Genomic DNA, 15856 nt, shown 5'->3' on the forward strand with positions numbered 1-15856 from the left:
GCTCATCCCTAGTCGAAGCTCTGCCTAGTGAGCTCTCCCTTCCATGGTGTGATCTCGAGGACACAAGCGTACCCTCTCAGACAGATCGACCTATCTGTCACGTTTGGTGACCGACCCATCTTCCGCTCAGAGGTCCTAACCTTTGAGGTGATGGACTTTCTAGGGTGCTACCATGCCATCTTAGGGTGGCCATGCTATGCTAAGTTCATGGTGATCCCCAAATACACCTACCTCAAGTTGAAGATGCCAGGACCAAACGACGTCATCACCGTGGGTAGCACCTTTTTGCACGCCTACACGTGCGACCGCGAGCATTATGAGCTCGCCATTGCCGTCATCAACTCCACTGAGCTCTCGAAGCTTAGGAATTCATTGACTCTAGTAGTCCTAGACTGCAATGAGCTGACCTCCTCGATTGCCTTCCACCTGATTGAGGAAACTAAGGTGGTGGGGATCGACCCCACCGACTCGACCAAGATGGTGTGGATCGGGACCAAGCTCCTGGCCAAATAGGAGAGCGAGCTCGCCGACTTCCTATGCGCTAATCACGATGTCTTCGCGTGAAAACCTTCTGACATGCCGGGCATACCAAGGGAGGTCGCCGAGCACACACTACGCCTTGTCCTAGGCTCAAAGCCCACCAAGCAGCGCCTATGTCGCTTTGATGATGAGAGGCGTAGGGCTATATGCGAGGAGATCACCAAACTCCTAGCAGCCAGATTCATCAAAGAGGTATATCACTCCGACTGGTAAGCCAATCCTATTATTGTTAAAAAGAAGACTAGAAATGGAGAATGTGTGTTGATTATACTGGCCTCAACAAAGCGTGTCCAAAGGACCATTTTTCTTTACCACGCATAGACCAGATAATCGACTCTACTTCAGGATATGAAATCCTCCCCTTTCTAGATGCCTACTCTGGCTACCACCAGATCATGATGAAAGAGTCCAACCAGGTTGTGACTTCATTCATCATCTCGTATGGTTCATACTATTATGTAACCATGACTTTAGGTCTAAAGAACGTTGGCGCCACCTATCAACGGTGCATGCAGCGGTGCTTTGCAGACCAAATTGACCTACCCGACCAGCCTGACCAAGTCAAGTGGCCAAAACCAACAATCGCTGTCTATGTAGATGACATAGTGGTGAAAACGGCCCAAAATAGCGACCTGATCGCAAACTTGGCCGCAACATTCGTGAACCTCTAAAGGTTCAGCATCAAATTGAATCCTGAAAAATGTGTTTTCGGGGTTCCGAAGGGAAAGCTGCTCGGATACATCATGTCCAAGCACGGCATCGAAGCCAACCCCAAAAAGATCATGGCCATCTCCAACATGGGCCCTATATGCAATGTCAAAGGCGTATAGAGGCTCACCGGCTGTTTGGCCACCCTAAGCCGGTTCATCTCCCGACTAGGCGAATGGGGATGCCTCTCTATAAACTTCTCAAGAAGACAGACACATTTGTCTAGATAGAGGAGGCATAGTAGGCTCTAGAAAGCCTCAAAGCATCACTGACATCGGCCCCAATCCTCGTCGCTCCCGAATGGGGAGAATCCCTCCTCCTCTACATCGCGGCAAGCAACTATGTTGTAAGCGCCACCCTCATTGTCGAGAGGGAGGAGCCGAGACACCCTGTGAAGGTCCAACGACCGGTATACTTTGTCGGTGAGGTACTCTCCGACGCCAAGGTTTGATACCCCTAGGTGCATAAGCTTCTATATGCCGTGCTGATGGTGACCCGAAAGCTCCTGCATTACTTCACCGCTCACAAAGTCATGGTCGTCACTTCATACCCACTAGGAGACATCGTCTGCAACCGCGATGCCGTAGGATGGATCTCCAAGTGGGCTCTCGAGCTCATGGGCCATGACATTAGGTATATCTCTCGCACTACTATTAAGTCTTAGGTTCTCACTGACTTAATCGCCGAATGGACAGAAGTCTACCTCCCGACCGTAGATGTCACCCACGAGTACTGGATGATGTACTTCGATGGGTCAGTCATGGTGCCTGGCTTGGGGGCTAGAGTGGTTCTGATCTCCTCAGATGGGAGCAGGCTCTGCTACATGATCCATCTCAATTTCTGAGCCTCAAACAACACCATGGAGTACGAGGCCCTCATCAACGGACTATGCATCGCCGTCGAGCTCGGCGCCATGTGGTTGTATGTCCACAGCGACTCGGAGTTGATCGTCGACCAAGTCATGAAAGAGTCCTCCTACAAAAGCCCTCTCATGGCAGCATACTACCAGGAGGTGCGCAAGCTTGAGGACAAGTTCTGAGGGATCGAATTGCATCATGTCCCCCGAAAGAACGATGCCGCCGATTTCCTCGCAAAATTGGCTGCCAGGCGGGTTCTGTCTCCAGATGGGATCTTCATCAATGATCTCCATGAGCCATCTACTCGTGTTCTAGAGGATCTGATCTAGATGCGCTCCAACACCAAACTAGCACTCGGGGGCTTTGACCTCCTGATGTGCCCCGACCCCGACCAAGTGCTCGGGGGCTCCGACCCGGGCACCTTCGTGGCAACATCGCCTGTCGACATCACCATGATGACACTCGATCTGGCTGACTAGAGAGCACCACTACTCACCTACCTCTTTGAGGAGGTTCTCCCACCGGAAAGGCCTGAAGCACGATGAATTGCTCGACATGCCAAGATGTTCATCGCCATCGGTGACAAACTTTACAAACGAAGTCTGTTGGGAGTACTCATCAAGTGCATCCTGACCGACCAAGGGAAACAACTCCTCCTCAAGTTCCATGCCAGAATTTGTGAACATCACGTAGCCTTGAGGTCGCTGGTCGGCAAAGCCTTTGACCAAGTTTTATACTGGCCCACTATGCTACGAGATGTAGAGGAGGTCGTCCACAGGTGTGAGGGATGCCAGTTGTATGCTCGACAAACTCATTTACTGGCGCATGAGCTTCAAACCATCCCCATCACCTAGCCATTCATGGTCTAGGGCCTTGACATGGTCGGACCCCTCAAAAAGGCCCTAGGCGGCTTCACTCACCTACTCGTAGCGGTGGACAAATTCACCAAGTGGATAGAGGCAAAGCCCATCACCAATATCCGCTCAGAAGAGGCGATCAAGTTCTTCCTCGACATCATCTATTGGTTTGGTGTTCCAAACTGTATCATCATCGACCATGGAACAAACTTCACTAGAAAGAAGTTCTTGGACTTCTATGATAAATATGGCATCAGGATCGATTAGGCCTCGGTCGGACACCCATGTACCAATGGTCAGGTTGAGCAGGCCAATGGCATGGTCCTCCAAGGACTCAAGCCCCGCATCTTCGACCGACTCAAAAAATATGTCGGGCAAGGAGTTGTAGAGGTCCCAGCGATCCTCTAGAGCCTAAGAACAACCCCAAACCGGTCCATAGGGTTTAGCCCTTTCTTCCTCGCATATGGAGTTGAAGCGGTGCTACCCTCTAACCTTGATCAAGGCGACCCGAGAGTAAAGGCCTTCGACCAATACTAAGCCACGGAGGCTTAGTAGGATGCAGTCGACCTACTCGAGGAGGCTCATGAGACGACCATCATCTGCTCCGCTCGTTACTAGCAAACTCTCCGCAGGTACCATGAAAGAAAAATTAGGGGGAGGATCCTCGAGGTTGGTGATCTTGTACTCCGAAGGACCCAGTCGACCAAAGAGAAACATAAACTCTCTCTCCACCATGGGAAGGACCCTACATGGTGACCAAGGTGATCCGACCGGGTGCCTACCGGCTGAAGGATGACAACAGCAATATTCTCACCAACACATGGAACATCGAATAGTTACGTCATTTCTTTCCCTAAAACTCAGTTTTACCTGTTCTTTCCATTCAACGTTTGCGCCTACAGCACCCTAGCCCAAGCACTCTTGGCCTGGGTCACTCGGGGGCTCCAAGGGGGTGCGATACCACACTCCCTTTTTACTATCATATAGTAATACTTTTCGCCCAAACAAAAGGGCGTCGCCCAAACGAAAGGGCATTCCATTCCTTTGATTACCCTATGTAACTTGCATTTTGACCTCCCGACCGATCACACCCCGCCATGACCTACGATTATGAGCAGCTGAGCCTTGCAAGCCATGTCTGGGTTCTTCGAGTTGCAGCCTACAGGTTAGCGGGCAGGTGCAAAAAAGAAAGGATAAGAAAATAAGCTACGCAGGGGTAAAAATAAGGGCAGATGGGACAAGCTTCCCCTCACGAGTGATTTCATCACAAAACAAACTCAAAATATTCACAAATGTAAAACTGTTCACACGGGAGCTCCCCCATGAACTCATCTTTTACATGAACTGACTATTTCCACTTTAAACTCTATTATGGCTGCTCGGCGGCATCGGCTGACAGTACAGTCGACAAGGATGAAGGCAGCTCGCTTCCGGTTGGGATGACGTTCGACTCTGTTGGGGGCAGAACGACGCTCGCCTCTGACCCGGTCTCCACTCCCTCCATAGGTTGGACGATATCTTCCCAGCGCATGTCTTTAGCCACACTCAAATGGCGAGCCTCCATCACCCACTGCACGATGACCTACTCAGCGACCATCTATGCATATAGCACCAAACTCTCCCTCGGCGCATGGATTTCGTCTACGCTCTAGCCATCGGCGTATCCTCTACAGATGGCTGTGAAGTCCAGATCAGGATGATGGGTTGCCACCGAGGTAAACACCCCTGACATCCCATAGAACATGCCATCGAAGATGAGCGCTCGAACTTCGTTCGGGACCTCCACCAACTGGATGGTAGGCATACTAGCACTTGGTCCTGACCCGAACACCTTGGAGACAACCACTTGTGTGATGTTACGAATCTAGTTGAGCTCTTCCTCAAGAGCGCATCGCTCCTCAAGGGACTGGGCTAGCACCTCCATACCCTGACTGATTGCCGCTTTAGCTGTCTCCAGCTCTTGCTCTAGAGAGCTAATCTTTCCACCCAGTTCTAGAAAAAGACAACAAATTCAGAAGCAAAGGATAGGAAAAATCAAGGCATCAACTGAGGGAGGAACATATACATACCAAGGCGGGTGCTTTCAAGAATGGAGAGCCCTTCCTCTTGCTGGGTCACCCTCGCGAGCAGTCGAACGTTCGACTCCTCCGCCCCGAGCATCTATCCCCGGAGCGCAACCCCTTCTTGTTCGGCATCCATCTGGGCTTTCCGCTCCGCCTCTAGAGCCTCTAGGGACTTTTGAAGTGCCGGCTCGATCTCCGCCAAGTGGACCTTTGCCATGTTGAGTTCCCGCTCGGCAGTAGTCGCTCGCTCGACCGCACGCAGTTCCGCTGCCCGTGCTCCTGTCGCCTCGACCGCCTGGTCTTAGGACTCACGGTGGGTGAACTCAAGCTAGTGCTTGAGCTCGTTGACCTACCATGATGTCGTTGCTTCCTGCTCCATCCGACCATGCTCTTCTCAAAGAAATTGAGACTTACGGATCGACATCATCTCCAAATCCTATGAGACAAGAAGGAGGCATGCTAAGACAACCATTGAAAGGCCAAGGAGTCAAGGACAACACCAAAAACATAGAGAACTTACCTTTGCAATGTGTGGTAGGTCGACTATCATGGTGTATGGATGAGCTCAACCCTCTCCAATGCCTCCTTGAGCCTCGCCTTGGTAAGGGCGAGATCGGACTACATCAATAGTCCTCTCTCCCCAAGTAGGTGCCAAAGCTTCACCTCCTCCTCATCACGAAGGACGAATCAGGCCTTTTGTGGCTTGCTGGGGCAAGGCCACACCAGCTCATGAGTCACCCCTGACCCATTGGAAGATCCAGCCATTGCAATATCATGCGATGACCGGATCATCACCAACTCCCGCGATGGCGGGATGGCTGGCGGCTCCACCCCAGTGTCTTGCTCATCAAAGAAGGGGATGCCCACCACCAGGACTCCATGGCTTGCCGTCGGCTGCTCTACCTCTGGCCTGGCCATGGTTCCTCTGGACCCCTCTAGCTCTGACTAGGCAGGCGAACCGTGTGCTCCTCCACCGGGTGAGGCTAGGAGCCTGGTTTCCCTCCTTTCCCTCTCTGCAGCCACTGGGGGAGGGACCACAAGAGTCACCTCTGAACCAACCTTTGCCATAACCATGGGGATCATCGCCATCACCGCCGCCGCCACTGCCACCATGCTCACGACCGATCGAGAAGACGCAACCCCTAGTAAGGAAGGTCGCACCACCACCAGCCTACTTCCTCCACCGCTCGTTGCGACCCACTGTAGGCTAGGTCTCTACTCTTCTCACATGGGAGGTGGGGAGATTCCTAGTCTCGCTAGCCCCTGGCTACTTTCAAAAAAGCGCAGGTTAGTCACACTTAAAAACTTAGCTATGAGAATAGGAGGGAGTATGAATGCATACCTAGATGACAGCGGCAGAGCCCAGAAGCCCTGACCGGCTGACGACGAGCCGACCGGATGAGGACCGCTCATGGGTCATGACCTGTGCCCCCTCGTATCGGCTGAGGAATGAGCCGACCTGACCAATCCCCGATCAGCCCTCGAATGGCCGCAACAGCTAGTTTGTGGCGAAACCACCAGAGCAACTGGCGGGGCATCTCCCCGTTGGGGGTCGTGCACATGCGCCGACCACGATGATGTAGGGGAACGATCATGTCCCCCCGACCGACCAGCGTGGTCCACCACACTTGGAGCAGGGGGCGCGAAGCAGATGACGCCTCTGAGGGCACGGTGATTGCGCCCGCTTTGCCTCTCATTTGAGGGTGGGGTCTTCACTCACGGCGCGCTTCCTTGACTCAGGAATGTCGCCACGGGTCTCTATCACGCCCGCCACCGATGGATGCAGCCATGGGCTCATGGTGCTCCACTGAGGTCACAACAGCGCCCCTGTCTCCTTCGTCCTCGGAGGCACTCACATCGCCACCCATTTCCGTGGCTCTGACTAGAGCTCTACCTCCATGTCGCTCTGGCTCTCACCCCCCTGGACCCACCGACTGATCTCCTTCTCCTTTTTGAACCTCCTCCGAGCCTTCTCAGCTTTCTTTTTCTTCTTAGCAAGTGCCGCCTCCCTCTGGGTAGCTTGTCGAGCTGTGCCCTCTGGTCCCCTCAGAAGATGTTGTTGGGATTTATAGCCCACGAGTCCCTTTGAAACAAGCAACTCGAAATCAATCAAAACATAAAAAATAAGAAGGATAAGGTCATGGGAAAAAACATACCAAATTGCACAACTTCGCGCGCGTGCAGAGGCCCAGGCATCCCTTTGAGGGAGTCTTTATGCCTCAACTACAGCATCCAATCAAGTCGACTCTAGACTTCATCCTTTGATAACTCCTTCGGCGATGCGCGGTCAGGATCCATCGGGCCAGAGTACTCCCACATCGGCCGCATTCTCTCCACCAATGGGGTGACCCGACGGTGGAAGAAGGTATGGAAGACCCATAACCCATTGAGGTCATGCTGCACAAGCTTCTGAAGCTCCGTCTCGATAACCTCCAACTTATTCTGTTGACCAGCGGGACTCCATGACCAGCTCTCCCTCTTCTTCGGCCTTTTTCCGGTGAACTTCGGGAATGGCGCCTCCGTTGGGTTCCTAATGTAGAACCACTCGCCGTGCCACCCCCAGTTGGAGTCATAGGGGGAGTACGTAGGGTAGGGGGCCGATGGCTTCACCTTCTTCTACAAGGTGAATCCCCCAACCGACATGATTCTGGGCGGCTTCCCCTCGGACAGGGCTCGCCCACTGAAGACCCACCGAAAGAAGTCTGCGTGCAGCTCCATCCCGAGGAAGGCCTCGTAAACGGTGATGAAGCCGGTGATGTGCAGCACCCCAGTCAGGTTGAGGTGCTGTAACTTCAGACCCCACTTGTTGAGGAGCACGCGTAGGAACTAGTGCATGGGATACTCGAGCCTGTGCTCATGGAAGACGAGGAAGGATACAACCTCATCGGCTCAGGGTTGTGGAACAACCTCCCCTGGCGCAGGAGCCCTCCAATGCTCCACCTCCTTCGATGGGAGCAGCCCCTTCTCGGCAAAGGTGGTCAATACCTCCTCATCCGCATTGGAAGGCCTCCAGTTTGACATCATGCCTCAGATTTGCGAATGAATCTATGAGTTCTCCTCTCCCTCGTTTACCCTCCTCTCTCCTAGAAATCGCCATGGCACATGAATGAACTTGGCGAAAGGGAGGAGAAGGAACGACAACGGTTGAAGGAAGGCAAAAGAACGGAAGGAAAATCCTCCCCCTTCCCCCTATTTAATGCGGGAAGGCATACGGCAGGACGTGGCCCCTGGCTGATGGGACGCACCCTGCCTGGTGAAACATCGCCTAGTTAATGGGATGTGGCCTAGGTAGGGCCCACCACTACCACAACCCGAGCGCATGAAACAAGGCGCAACCACATGCAAACGACCCTCCACCTTCCTAGGCGGAGTTTGGAAGGGCCTACCAATGGAATCTCCATCGAGGAGAGGCCAACGGGTCACCCAAGTCAATCAGACGGCTCGGGCGACTACCGAGAGACGGGTAGGGAGCAGTGGGATGCCCCATGTGGGTTATGCCAACTCCATCATGAACGACGGGCCCAGATTCCATTCGAACATATCCGATAAGAGCTCCCCGAACCCGTCACTCAAGCCATCGAGGTAACTTTACCAAAACCCCTTTTTGTTTTCTAGTGCATGATCATTCATTCATCAATTCTCATGCATGCATTCATACATTCATCTCATACATCTAAGCATTGCATATGCAATTGTTGCATCACAATGCTTCGCGTTGCGTCATGAAGTGGTAGTCGCCCCATTCGATATGAGCAACGACCGACCGGTGTTCAAAGGCTGGCCCATGAAGGGCTCAAGGCCACCTCGCGTCAAACAGAGACATGAGAGAAAAACGTAGATGAGCCCTAGCGGCCCTCGCTCGATCCGCTCAGAAGCGAACAGGGTCATCTCGACCTTCTTGTTCTATCCTGACCTCGAGCCATGCCCACAGAATCTCCATCAAGGGGAGGCCAGCGGGCCTCCTGAGTCAGTCTCCAGTACAGCTTGGGCATCTGTCGGAAGGTGGGTTAAGGAGCAGTGGAATGCCACATGAGGGCTATGCCGACCCCGTTACGAACGACGGACCCAGATTCCACTCGGATGTACCTATTATTAAGCTCACTAAGCATGTCACTCGAGCCATCGAGGCAAGAGATGTTAGCTCAACCCCTCTGGTTGCGGAAACCACGGACGGGGTAACGCACGAAACTAGACCGACCCCTTGGCCGCGCCTGACACTTGGGTTGGCGCCCGACCCATGGGGTGGCGTTCCGTCTCGCCCGACCCCTCGGCCACACCTGACACTTGGGTTCATGCTATGTCTCGACCGACCCCTCAACCACGCCCGACACTTGGGTTGGCGCTCCGTCTCGCCCGACCCCTCGGCCACACCTGACACTTGGGTTGGCGCTCCGTATCGCCCGACCCCTCGGCCGTGCCCGATACTTGGGTTGGCGCTATGTCTCACCCGACCCCTCGGCCGCAGGCTCTGCCTCACCTGACACTTGGGTTCACGCTCCATCTCGTCCGGCGGTGACCCATAATCTTACACCCACCGGGTGTGCTCGCAAAACGAGTATCAACAACCCCTTCATGACTTCACAGAAGTCCCAAAAGGGCTTGGGGCTCCTGTCGGGTTCATAAACCCGGGGTCCCCAATGGACCTGTTTTCCTGTAAAAACTTGGTCCAGACAGCATAGCGACAACGCTTGCCTCCCAGGCCAGGACAACGATCCGGTCCCCGACCGGAAGGCCTGGCCAAAATGGGGCCACAGTCCGACTCTGACCTCCTTTTTCGACTAGAGAAATGCCGGACCTCTGCTTGAGGCTCTTCCCCGACCGACATGGTCGGAGCCGACTAGGAATGACGGACCGGGGACGCCTGCTCGGTGTGGACCCATGGATCAGGAGGAGCAAATAAGATAAGGCACTCAAGTCAACCGTTATACCGAGGACCGTACTCTGCCATGCCCTGCGCACCTGCAGGACGGTGCCACCAGGCCATGCCAAACAGGCACTATGCAACCTTCCAGACAAGTCAGAGCACAAACAATATTGTAGACGTCGACGTTTGCCATACCAGACGAACACAGTAGACCCTGCCATATGCGTCTGGACATAAACAATATTGTTGGCGCCGACGACCGTCTCATACCCGACCACGTGGGCAACAAGACTAGGTAACACACGTATCCATTCTCTCTTTCTTTGGCTTGTAAGGCCATCCCCTTCGACTATAAAAGGGGATGCGCTCTCTCCTCTCTGGGGACGTTCTTTCTGGCTCTAGACAACTTGAGCATTCGAACAGCTCAACGGTTCTAGAACCCAACAGCTACACAGAGCATACACTCCAATACTTAGCGTACGTTAGAGCACCCGTCACTCTGGCCGCTTAGGTTCAGAGTCCGATCGGGCCTTTAACACCACCTTCTCATTTCTACTAGTTTCTAATCCCACAGCAAACTTCGAGCACTTGGGCTCAGCAATAAAGTCACCGATCGACTGAAACTGGGCGTAGGGCACATTGCCCGAACCAGTATAAATCCTGTGTCATTGAGTGCTAGGTCACATCCGATCACAACGCACGACAAAACTATAAATATTTACTTGTTGGTCACTTTTTGCACCGACACTTTACATATCTATCGGCCTCAACTCTTAAGATTTGTCGGTCTGGCTTTTTTTTAAATGTTCGTGGAGACATAATTGAAGATATAAATTACCAAGAAAGGTGAAGATTACTTTAGGTATCTCATGACTTGCCACGCCAAAGGAATACCATCCATTGGATACAGTTTGCTTGCTGTAAATAGGGCCCGTCAATAATGCCGCCCGCAAATGGCATGCATTTCTTCTGCTTTGCCATATTTAGGCCACACCAAAGCTAGCTTCTGTTCCTCAAATTTATGATGCTATCTGCCATTGCCATTGTGCGAGGGAGACGACGTGAAGGGAGAGCAAGGAGCCAAGGACGACGAAATGGCCTTGCGCAGCAACCTGCTCGTGTCGCTCCTGTTGTTCGCCGCGGCGGCCGCCGCGAGCGGTAAGTCCGCGAGGCTCGATCTTGTCCCCGCTGGGCCGGGAGCGCCTTTAGCCTCGCGGGTGAGGGACGACCAGCGCCGGCACTTGTACATCTCCGCCCGTCTCCGGTCGCGCCACGGCGGAAGCCGGAGGGTTGCGGCGGAGGTGGCGTCGTCGTCTGCGGTCTCCTTGCCTATGTCGTCGGGGGCCTACTCCGGCACAGGGCAGTACTTCGTAAAGCTCCTCGTGGGAACGCCCGCGCAGGAGTTCACGCTGGTGGCAGACACCGGCAGCGACCTCACCTGGGTCAAGTGCGCCGGCTCCTCACCGTCGGGTCGCGTGTTCCGACCAAAGGTCTCCAAGTCGTGGGCGCCCATCCCGTGTTCGTCCGACACGTGCAAGTTGGACGTGCCCTTTTCCCTCGCCAACTGCTCCTCGTCGGCCAGCCCTTGCTCCTACGATTACCGGTCAATACCACCACCATTACGCGCCATTGTCCATGCGTGCATCACTTCTTCCTGCCAATGCCACCACCAACTGTGTGCATGCGTGGCAGGTACAAGGAAGGATCGGCGGGGGCGCGCGGCATCGTGGGCACCGAGTCGGCGACCATCGCGCTGCCCGGCGGCAAGGTGGCGCAGCTGAAAGGCGTGATCTTGGGTTGCTCCTCCTCGCATGACGGCCAGAGCTTCCGGTCAGCAGACGGCGTGCTGAGCCTGGGGAACGCCAAGATCTCCTTCGCGACCCGCGCCGCCGAGCGCTTCGGTGGCAGCTTCTCCTACTGCCTCGTCGACCACCTCGCCCCGCGCAACGCCACCGGGTACCTCGCCTTCGGCCCAGGGCAAGTGCCCCGGACCCCGGCGACCCAGACGAAGCTGTTCCTGGACCCCCAGATGCCCTTCTACGGCGTGAAGGTCGACGCCATCCACGTGGCCGGCAAGGCCCTCGACATCCCCGCCGAGGTGTGGGACGCCAAGAGCGGCGGCGTGATCCTCGACTCCGGCAACACCCTCACGGTCCTCGCCGCCCCGGCGTACAAGGCCGTGGTCACCTCCCTGAGCAGGCACCTGGACGGGGTCCCCAAAGTGAGCTTCCCCCCGTTCGAGCACTGCTACAACTGGACGGCACGGCGACCGGGAGCGCCGGAGATCCCAAAGCTGGCGGTGCAGTTCGCCGGGTCGGCGCGGCTGGAGCCACCGGCGAAGAGCTACGTCATCGACGTGAAACCGGGCGTGAAGTGCATCGGGGTGCAGGAGGGCGAGTGGCCCGGCGTGTCGGTCATAGGCAACATCATGCAGCAAGAGCACCTCTGGGAATTCGACCTCAAGAACATGCAGGTCAGGTTCAAGCAGTCGAACTGCACCCGATGATCATAAAGCTGACTTGATGGTTTTGTAAGAGCATTCGAACGGAAATTTTCGTTTTCTGAAGATAAAAAAATATTAGAAAACGAAAATGATGAAAATGCTCTGCATAAATCAAGTTTCTGCAAGCGGGCTTGAGCCTGGTTGGCTAGCTCGTGTTAGAGTTGAGTTAGCAACCACGGTTCGAATCCCCGTGTGTGCACCATTAAGCCATCTCATATGGCCCGGGTTTCGACCCTATTAGTTTTTTTTTTTTTTTTTTTTAAATCAAGTTTCTGCATGAGATACATACAGATATTCTGGGCGATTTGCTATCCTTGCATCAAACCTATTAGTACACGCTTGACAAATGCTGTAACAGCACCGAAATGTACCGTTGGTAATCAACAATTTGGCCGCCGGGGGGCGCGATTTTTTTCCCTTGCTTGTACTTAAACACCTCTGTTTCTCTCTATCTTCTGCCATTGCTCTCAATGCTAGCAGCAGCTAAGCACCACCAGAACCATCAAAGAACATCAAAGTTGTTCGGCAGCACAAGAAAGCATACAATTACGGAAGTACTTGCATACCATCGATTTAGCATGAAAAACCAAATAGTACAAAGTATCAAGGTCACTACAGAAAGGACATTTCTTCTTGTTCATTTGGCTAAATAGGCAAATGGCAACATCATAATTCACGACTCTTGGCTGAACTACAAAATCCAGGTACCCTTTTCAAACTGCCCATACTCATGCTTCGGTCTGCTCCCGCAGGCGCCGGATTGTGCTTCTGACAGTGACCGCACTAGCAGTGCTGGAAATGCAAAGTGACAAATCAGAAAACACATGACGACTAGAGACACAGAAAACTCAATATAAACAGAGTAACTGGACATCATCACATACTTCATGGTGTAGGCGCCACCGGCCTTAACCTTCCCACAGTCCTTGCATCCCCAGATACCAACTGCTTTCCTCTTCACAGCAAACTGTTATAAAGTATTGCAATACAAAAGACAATGGCACAAGTAAGAATCAAAAAGCAAATGGAAAGAAACATGGTATGGAATTCATAAAGGAGTTTCATTAAAACCATTTAAAACAGAAAAGGTCTAGCAAGGTATCTTGACATTAACCGACTATCTAGTAGAATGATAGAATTCAGATAAGGCGGGAACTATCTCAGAAATGCCATAACATGGATATGGCCATATGGAAGACGGTCACAATTTGATATTGCAAATAGCAGTGAACATATTTAACCAAGTCACTATTAATGTTGTCATCCCAAAAAGTGGAGATACTACTATACTAGATTAAGTCAATAGCACATAATTGTTTAAAGAAAACAACAGTGCATCTTCAAAATGGCAAACAAGCAATAAACGACACACAACAAATGCATAGTAAATGAGCCACCAGTTTGTCATGTGACTATCAAAGCAAGGCATCACAAAATCGTTGAGTTTACCTTGCCACAGAACTCACAGAAGTACTTGGAGTGCTGGGAGACCTCCATCTTCTTGATCTGTTTACGTAAACTGGCACCATACCTGGTACCTATGTAACAGCAATAACAAAAGAGTTATCAACCAGAATACAATGGTAAGAACATGAGATCGCAAAACAATGAGTAAAGATAGTCCAGTGTCTGTACCATATTTGCCAACGATTCCTGCCTTCTTGGTACGCTTCGTCTGCAAAACCATCACAGAACATAAAAAATAAAAAATCATGTACAGATACCTACAATACTCTGCATTGGTTAACATGATATATTGCATAGACAGAAGAGGGAACCGGTAAACCAGTTTATACCAGCACAATTCAACTGATGCAAATTAATTTCGACTGCCCAAAATTAGGAGATGGTAAACAATAGTTAAGATCTAGTTGGAAAGTTTAAGCTTTTCGAGTGGAATGATAATTATTACTCAAAGCATGTATCTGAAGAAAGCACAATATTCTTACTACTTCAGTAACCTATTCAACTATACACTTGTAGTTGTTTAGTTATTTAGTGCCTGTACCGATCATTTAGAGCTTGTTTGGCTGCACTTCAATCCACTCCAATCCACATGTATCAGGATTGGGTGGAAAATTCACTAGTTTTCCACACCAATTCATCCCAATACATGTAGATTGGGGTGGATTAGAGTGCACCCAAACACGGCCTTAGGTGGTCGAAATGGACTGTCCGACCGGCAACAAGATTGTGACAAACATTTTAATAAGAAACAACATAATAGTGCAGATTTCGAAATCCCACGGTCAGACTATGAACCTGACGATTCCTGACAGCTACGGAAAGCACTAGCAGGCTAAATAAGTAGGGAGTACAATTAGTTAATTGATCAGGATTTCTCGAAGATGCTAGTTAATTGGGTTAAGGATTTCTCGATGCCGACCATAATCAAGACAGCCCAAGAGTAAACAACTTTTCACAAAGCGACGTACCATCTCGTCGGCGAGAAAGTGGCGGGCGTCACCGGAAGGGAGAGCAGGAAGGCGTCGCCGGAAGCGAGAGGTCTCGAGTCTCGTGGGGGAGGCGGCGCGGGCGAGGTTATGTGGATGCGGCTAGGGTTTTCCTCGGGCTCTTCTGGTCGGCCGCCGGCAGACTGGGATAGTAAATTTTGGGCCAGAGTTCTGGCGGCCCGATGTTTGCAAGGCCTGTAACATAGCATACTTTGAGGCCCCAAAAGAAGGTGCGTGTTATGGTCCGGCTGACCACCCCACGATTTTTTATTTCTATATATTTTTAATAAATTGTTTTTTTTTCAGAAATATTTGTCCAAACCAAAAAAAATTGCAAAGCTGTACTACTTTTTTTTGCGAGAAAAAAGAGAAGCTTTATTAGCTAGCCATCAGCTAGCCATCGACAAATTACAATCGACTTGAAGGAAGGGCAAAGCGCACGCATGCACTTGTCCTGGCCAAGCCGTAGAATGTTTACAACGTCTAGCTAAAGAAGCTAAGGCATTTGCTACTTAATTGCACTCTCTTTTTACTTGGGAACACTTCCACTCATTAAAGCTATACTACTAATACCGTCGATTGAACAAGAGGGAAGTATTTACTTACGTGTAGTTCAATTGATGGAGTCTTTTCTCTGGTAGCTCATCTCAAAAGATTCATAACTTCTACATATGAACTGAGATGAGAATAAAATATATATCGAAATCATAGAGAAAAAAGAGGTATGCAACTCTATAGTTTATGGTTTTTTTTTATTTAAGGTTGTTTTTATGTCTAAAAATAATTGTAGGATCTCTGGTTGACCTAGAGGGGAGGTAAATAGACCTGTCAAAACAAACACTCAAACTTTTATTAAATTCACCCCGCGGCACTGCCGCTCTAGAGGGCGGCACTGCCGGACCAGAACAATGGCACTGCTGCACCTGCAGACAACTTCGAGTCACAGTTCAAAATCAGTGAACGAAAACTTAGATCAGAGCAATTTCTCAGCCTACTGCAGGTATGATAGTC

The 15856-nt window shown here is 51.6% G+C and overlaps 2 protein-coding genes across 3 annotated transcripts; one reads left to right on the forward strand and one right to left on the reverse strand.

Moving 5' to 3' along the window:
* The first annotated feature begins 10940 nt into the window (after window positions 1-10940).
* LOC136512697 (aspartic proteinase NANA, chloroplast-like) lies at window positions 10941-12651 on the forward strand. Its single transcript, XM_066506673.1, has 2 exons — window positions 10941-11492; window positions 11582-12651. Exons 1-2 carry the CDS (start codon window positions 10984-10986, stop codon window positions 12393-12395), a joined length of 1323 nt encoding a protein of 440 aa, XP_066362770.1. The 5' UTR covers window positions 10941-10983; the 3' UTR covers window positions 12396-12651.
* A 287-nt stretch (window positions 12652-12938) lies between these two features.
* Window positions 12939-15015, reverse strand: LOC136512698 (large ribosomal subunit protein eL43z). Of its 2 annotated transcripts, XM_066506675.1 has the most exons (5): window positions 14828-15015; window positions 14028-14067; window positions 13842-13930; window positions 13277-13359; window positions 12939-13184 (listed from the first exon to the last, which is right to left on the reverse strand). In XM_066506675.1, the coding sequence occupies exons 1-5, from the start codon at window positions 14828-14830 to the stop codon at window positions 13121-13123; spliced, it is 279 nt and encodes a 92-aa protein (XP_066362772.1). In that variant the 5' UTR covers window positions 14831-15015; the 3' UTR covers window positions 12939-13120. The 2 variants fall into 2 exon arrangements, with proteins under 2 accessions (XP_066362772.1, XP_066362771.1); XM_066506674.1 differs by lacking the exon at window positions 14828-15015 and having other exon boundaries at window positions 14028-14094.
* Window positions 15016-15856: the final 841 nt, after the last annotated feature.

The sequence above is a fragment of the Miscanthus floridulus genome, chromosome 16 (genome assembly GCF_019320115.1).
Source record: "Miscanthus floridulus cultivar M001 chromosome 16, ASM1932011v1, whole genome shotgun sequence".
NCBI lineage: Eukaryota > Viridiplantae > Streptophyta > Magnoliopsida > Poales > Poaceae > Miscanthus > Miscanthus floridulus.

What these genes read in the sequence shown, in the direction of transcription:
- LOC136512697 (XM_066506673.1), top strand. Translation starts at nt 10,984, where the DNA reads ATGGCCTTGCGCAGCAACCTGCTCGTGTCGCTCCTGTTGTTCGCCGCG. An exon ending in CCTTGCTCCTACGATTACCG is followed by an intron (nt 11,493 to 11,581) that starts GTCAATACCACC and finishes CATGCGTGGCAG; the next exon opens with GTACAAGGAAGGATCGGCGG.
- LOC136512698 (XM_066506674.1), bottom strand. Translation starts at nt 14,079, where the DNA reads ATGGTTTTGCAGACGAAGCGTACCAAGAAGGCAGGAATCGTTGGCAAA. An exon ending in AGGAATCGTTGGCAAATATG is followed by an intron (nt 13,931 to 14,027) that starts GTACAGACACTG and finishes GCTGTTACATAG; the next exon opens with GTACCAGGTATGGTGCCAGT. An exon ending in TCTGTGAGTTCTGTGGCAAG is followed by an intron (nt 13,360 to 13,841) that starts GTAAACTCAACG and finishes ACTTTATAACAG; the next exon opens with TTTGCTGTGAAGAGGAAAGC.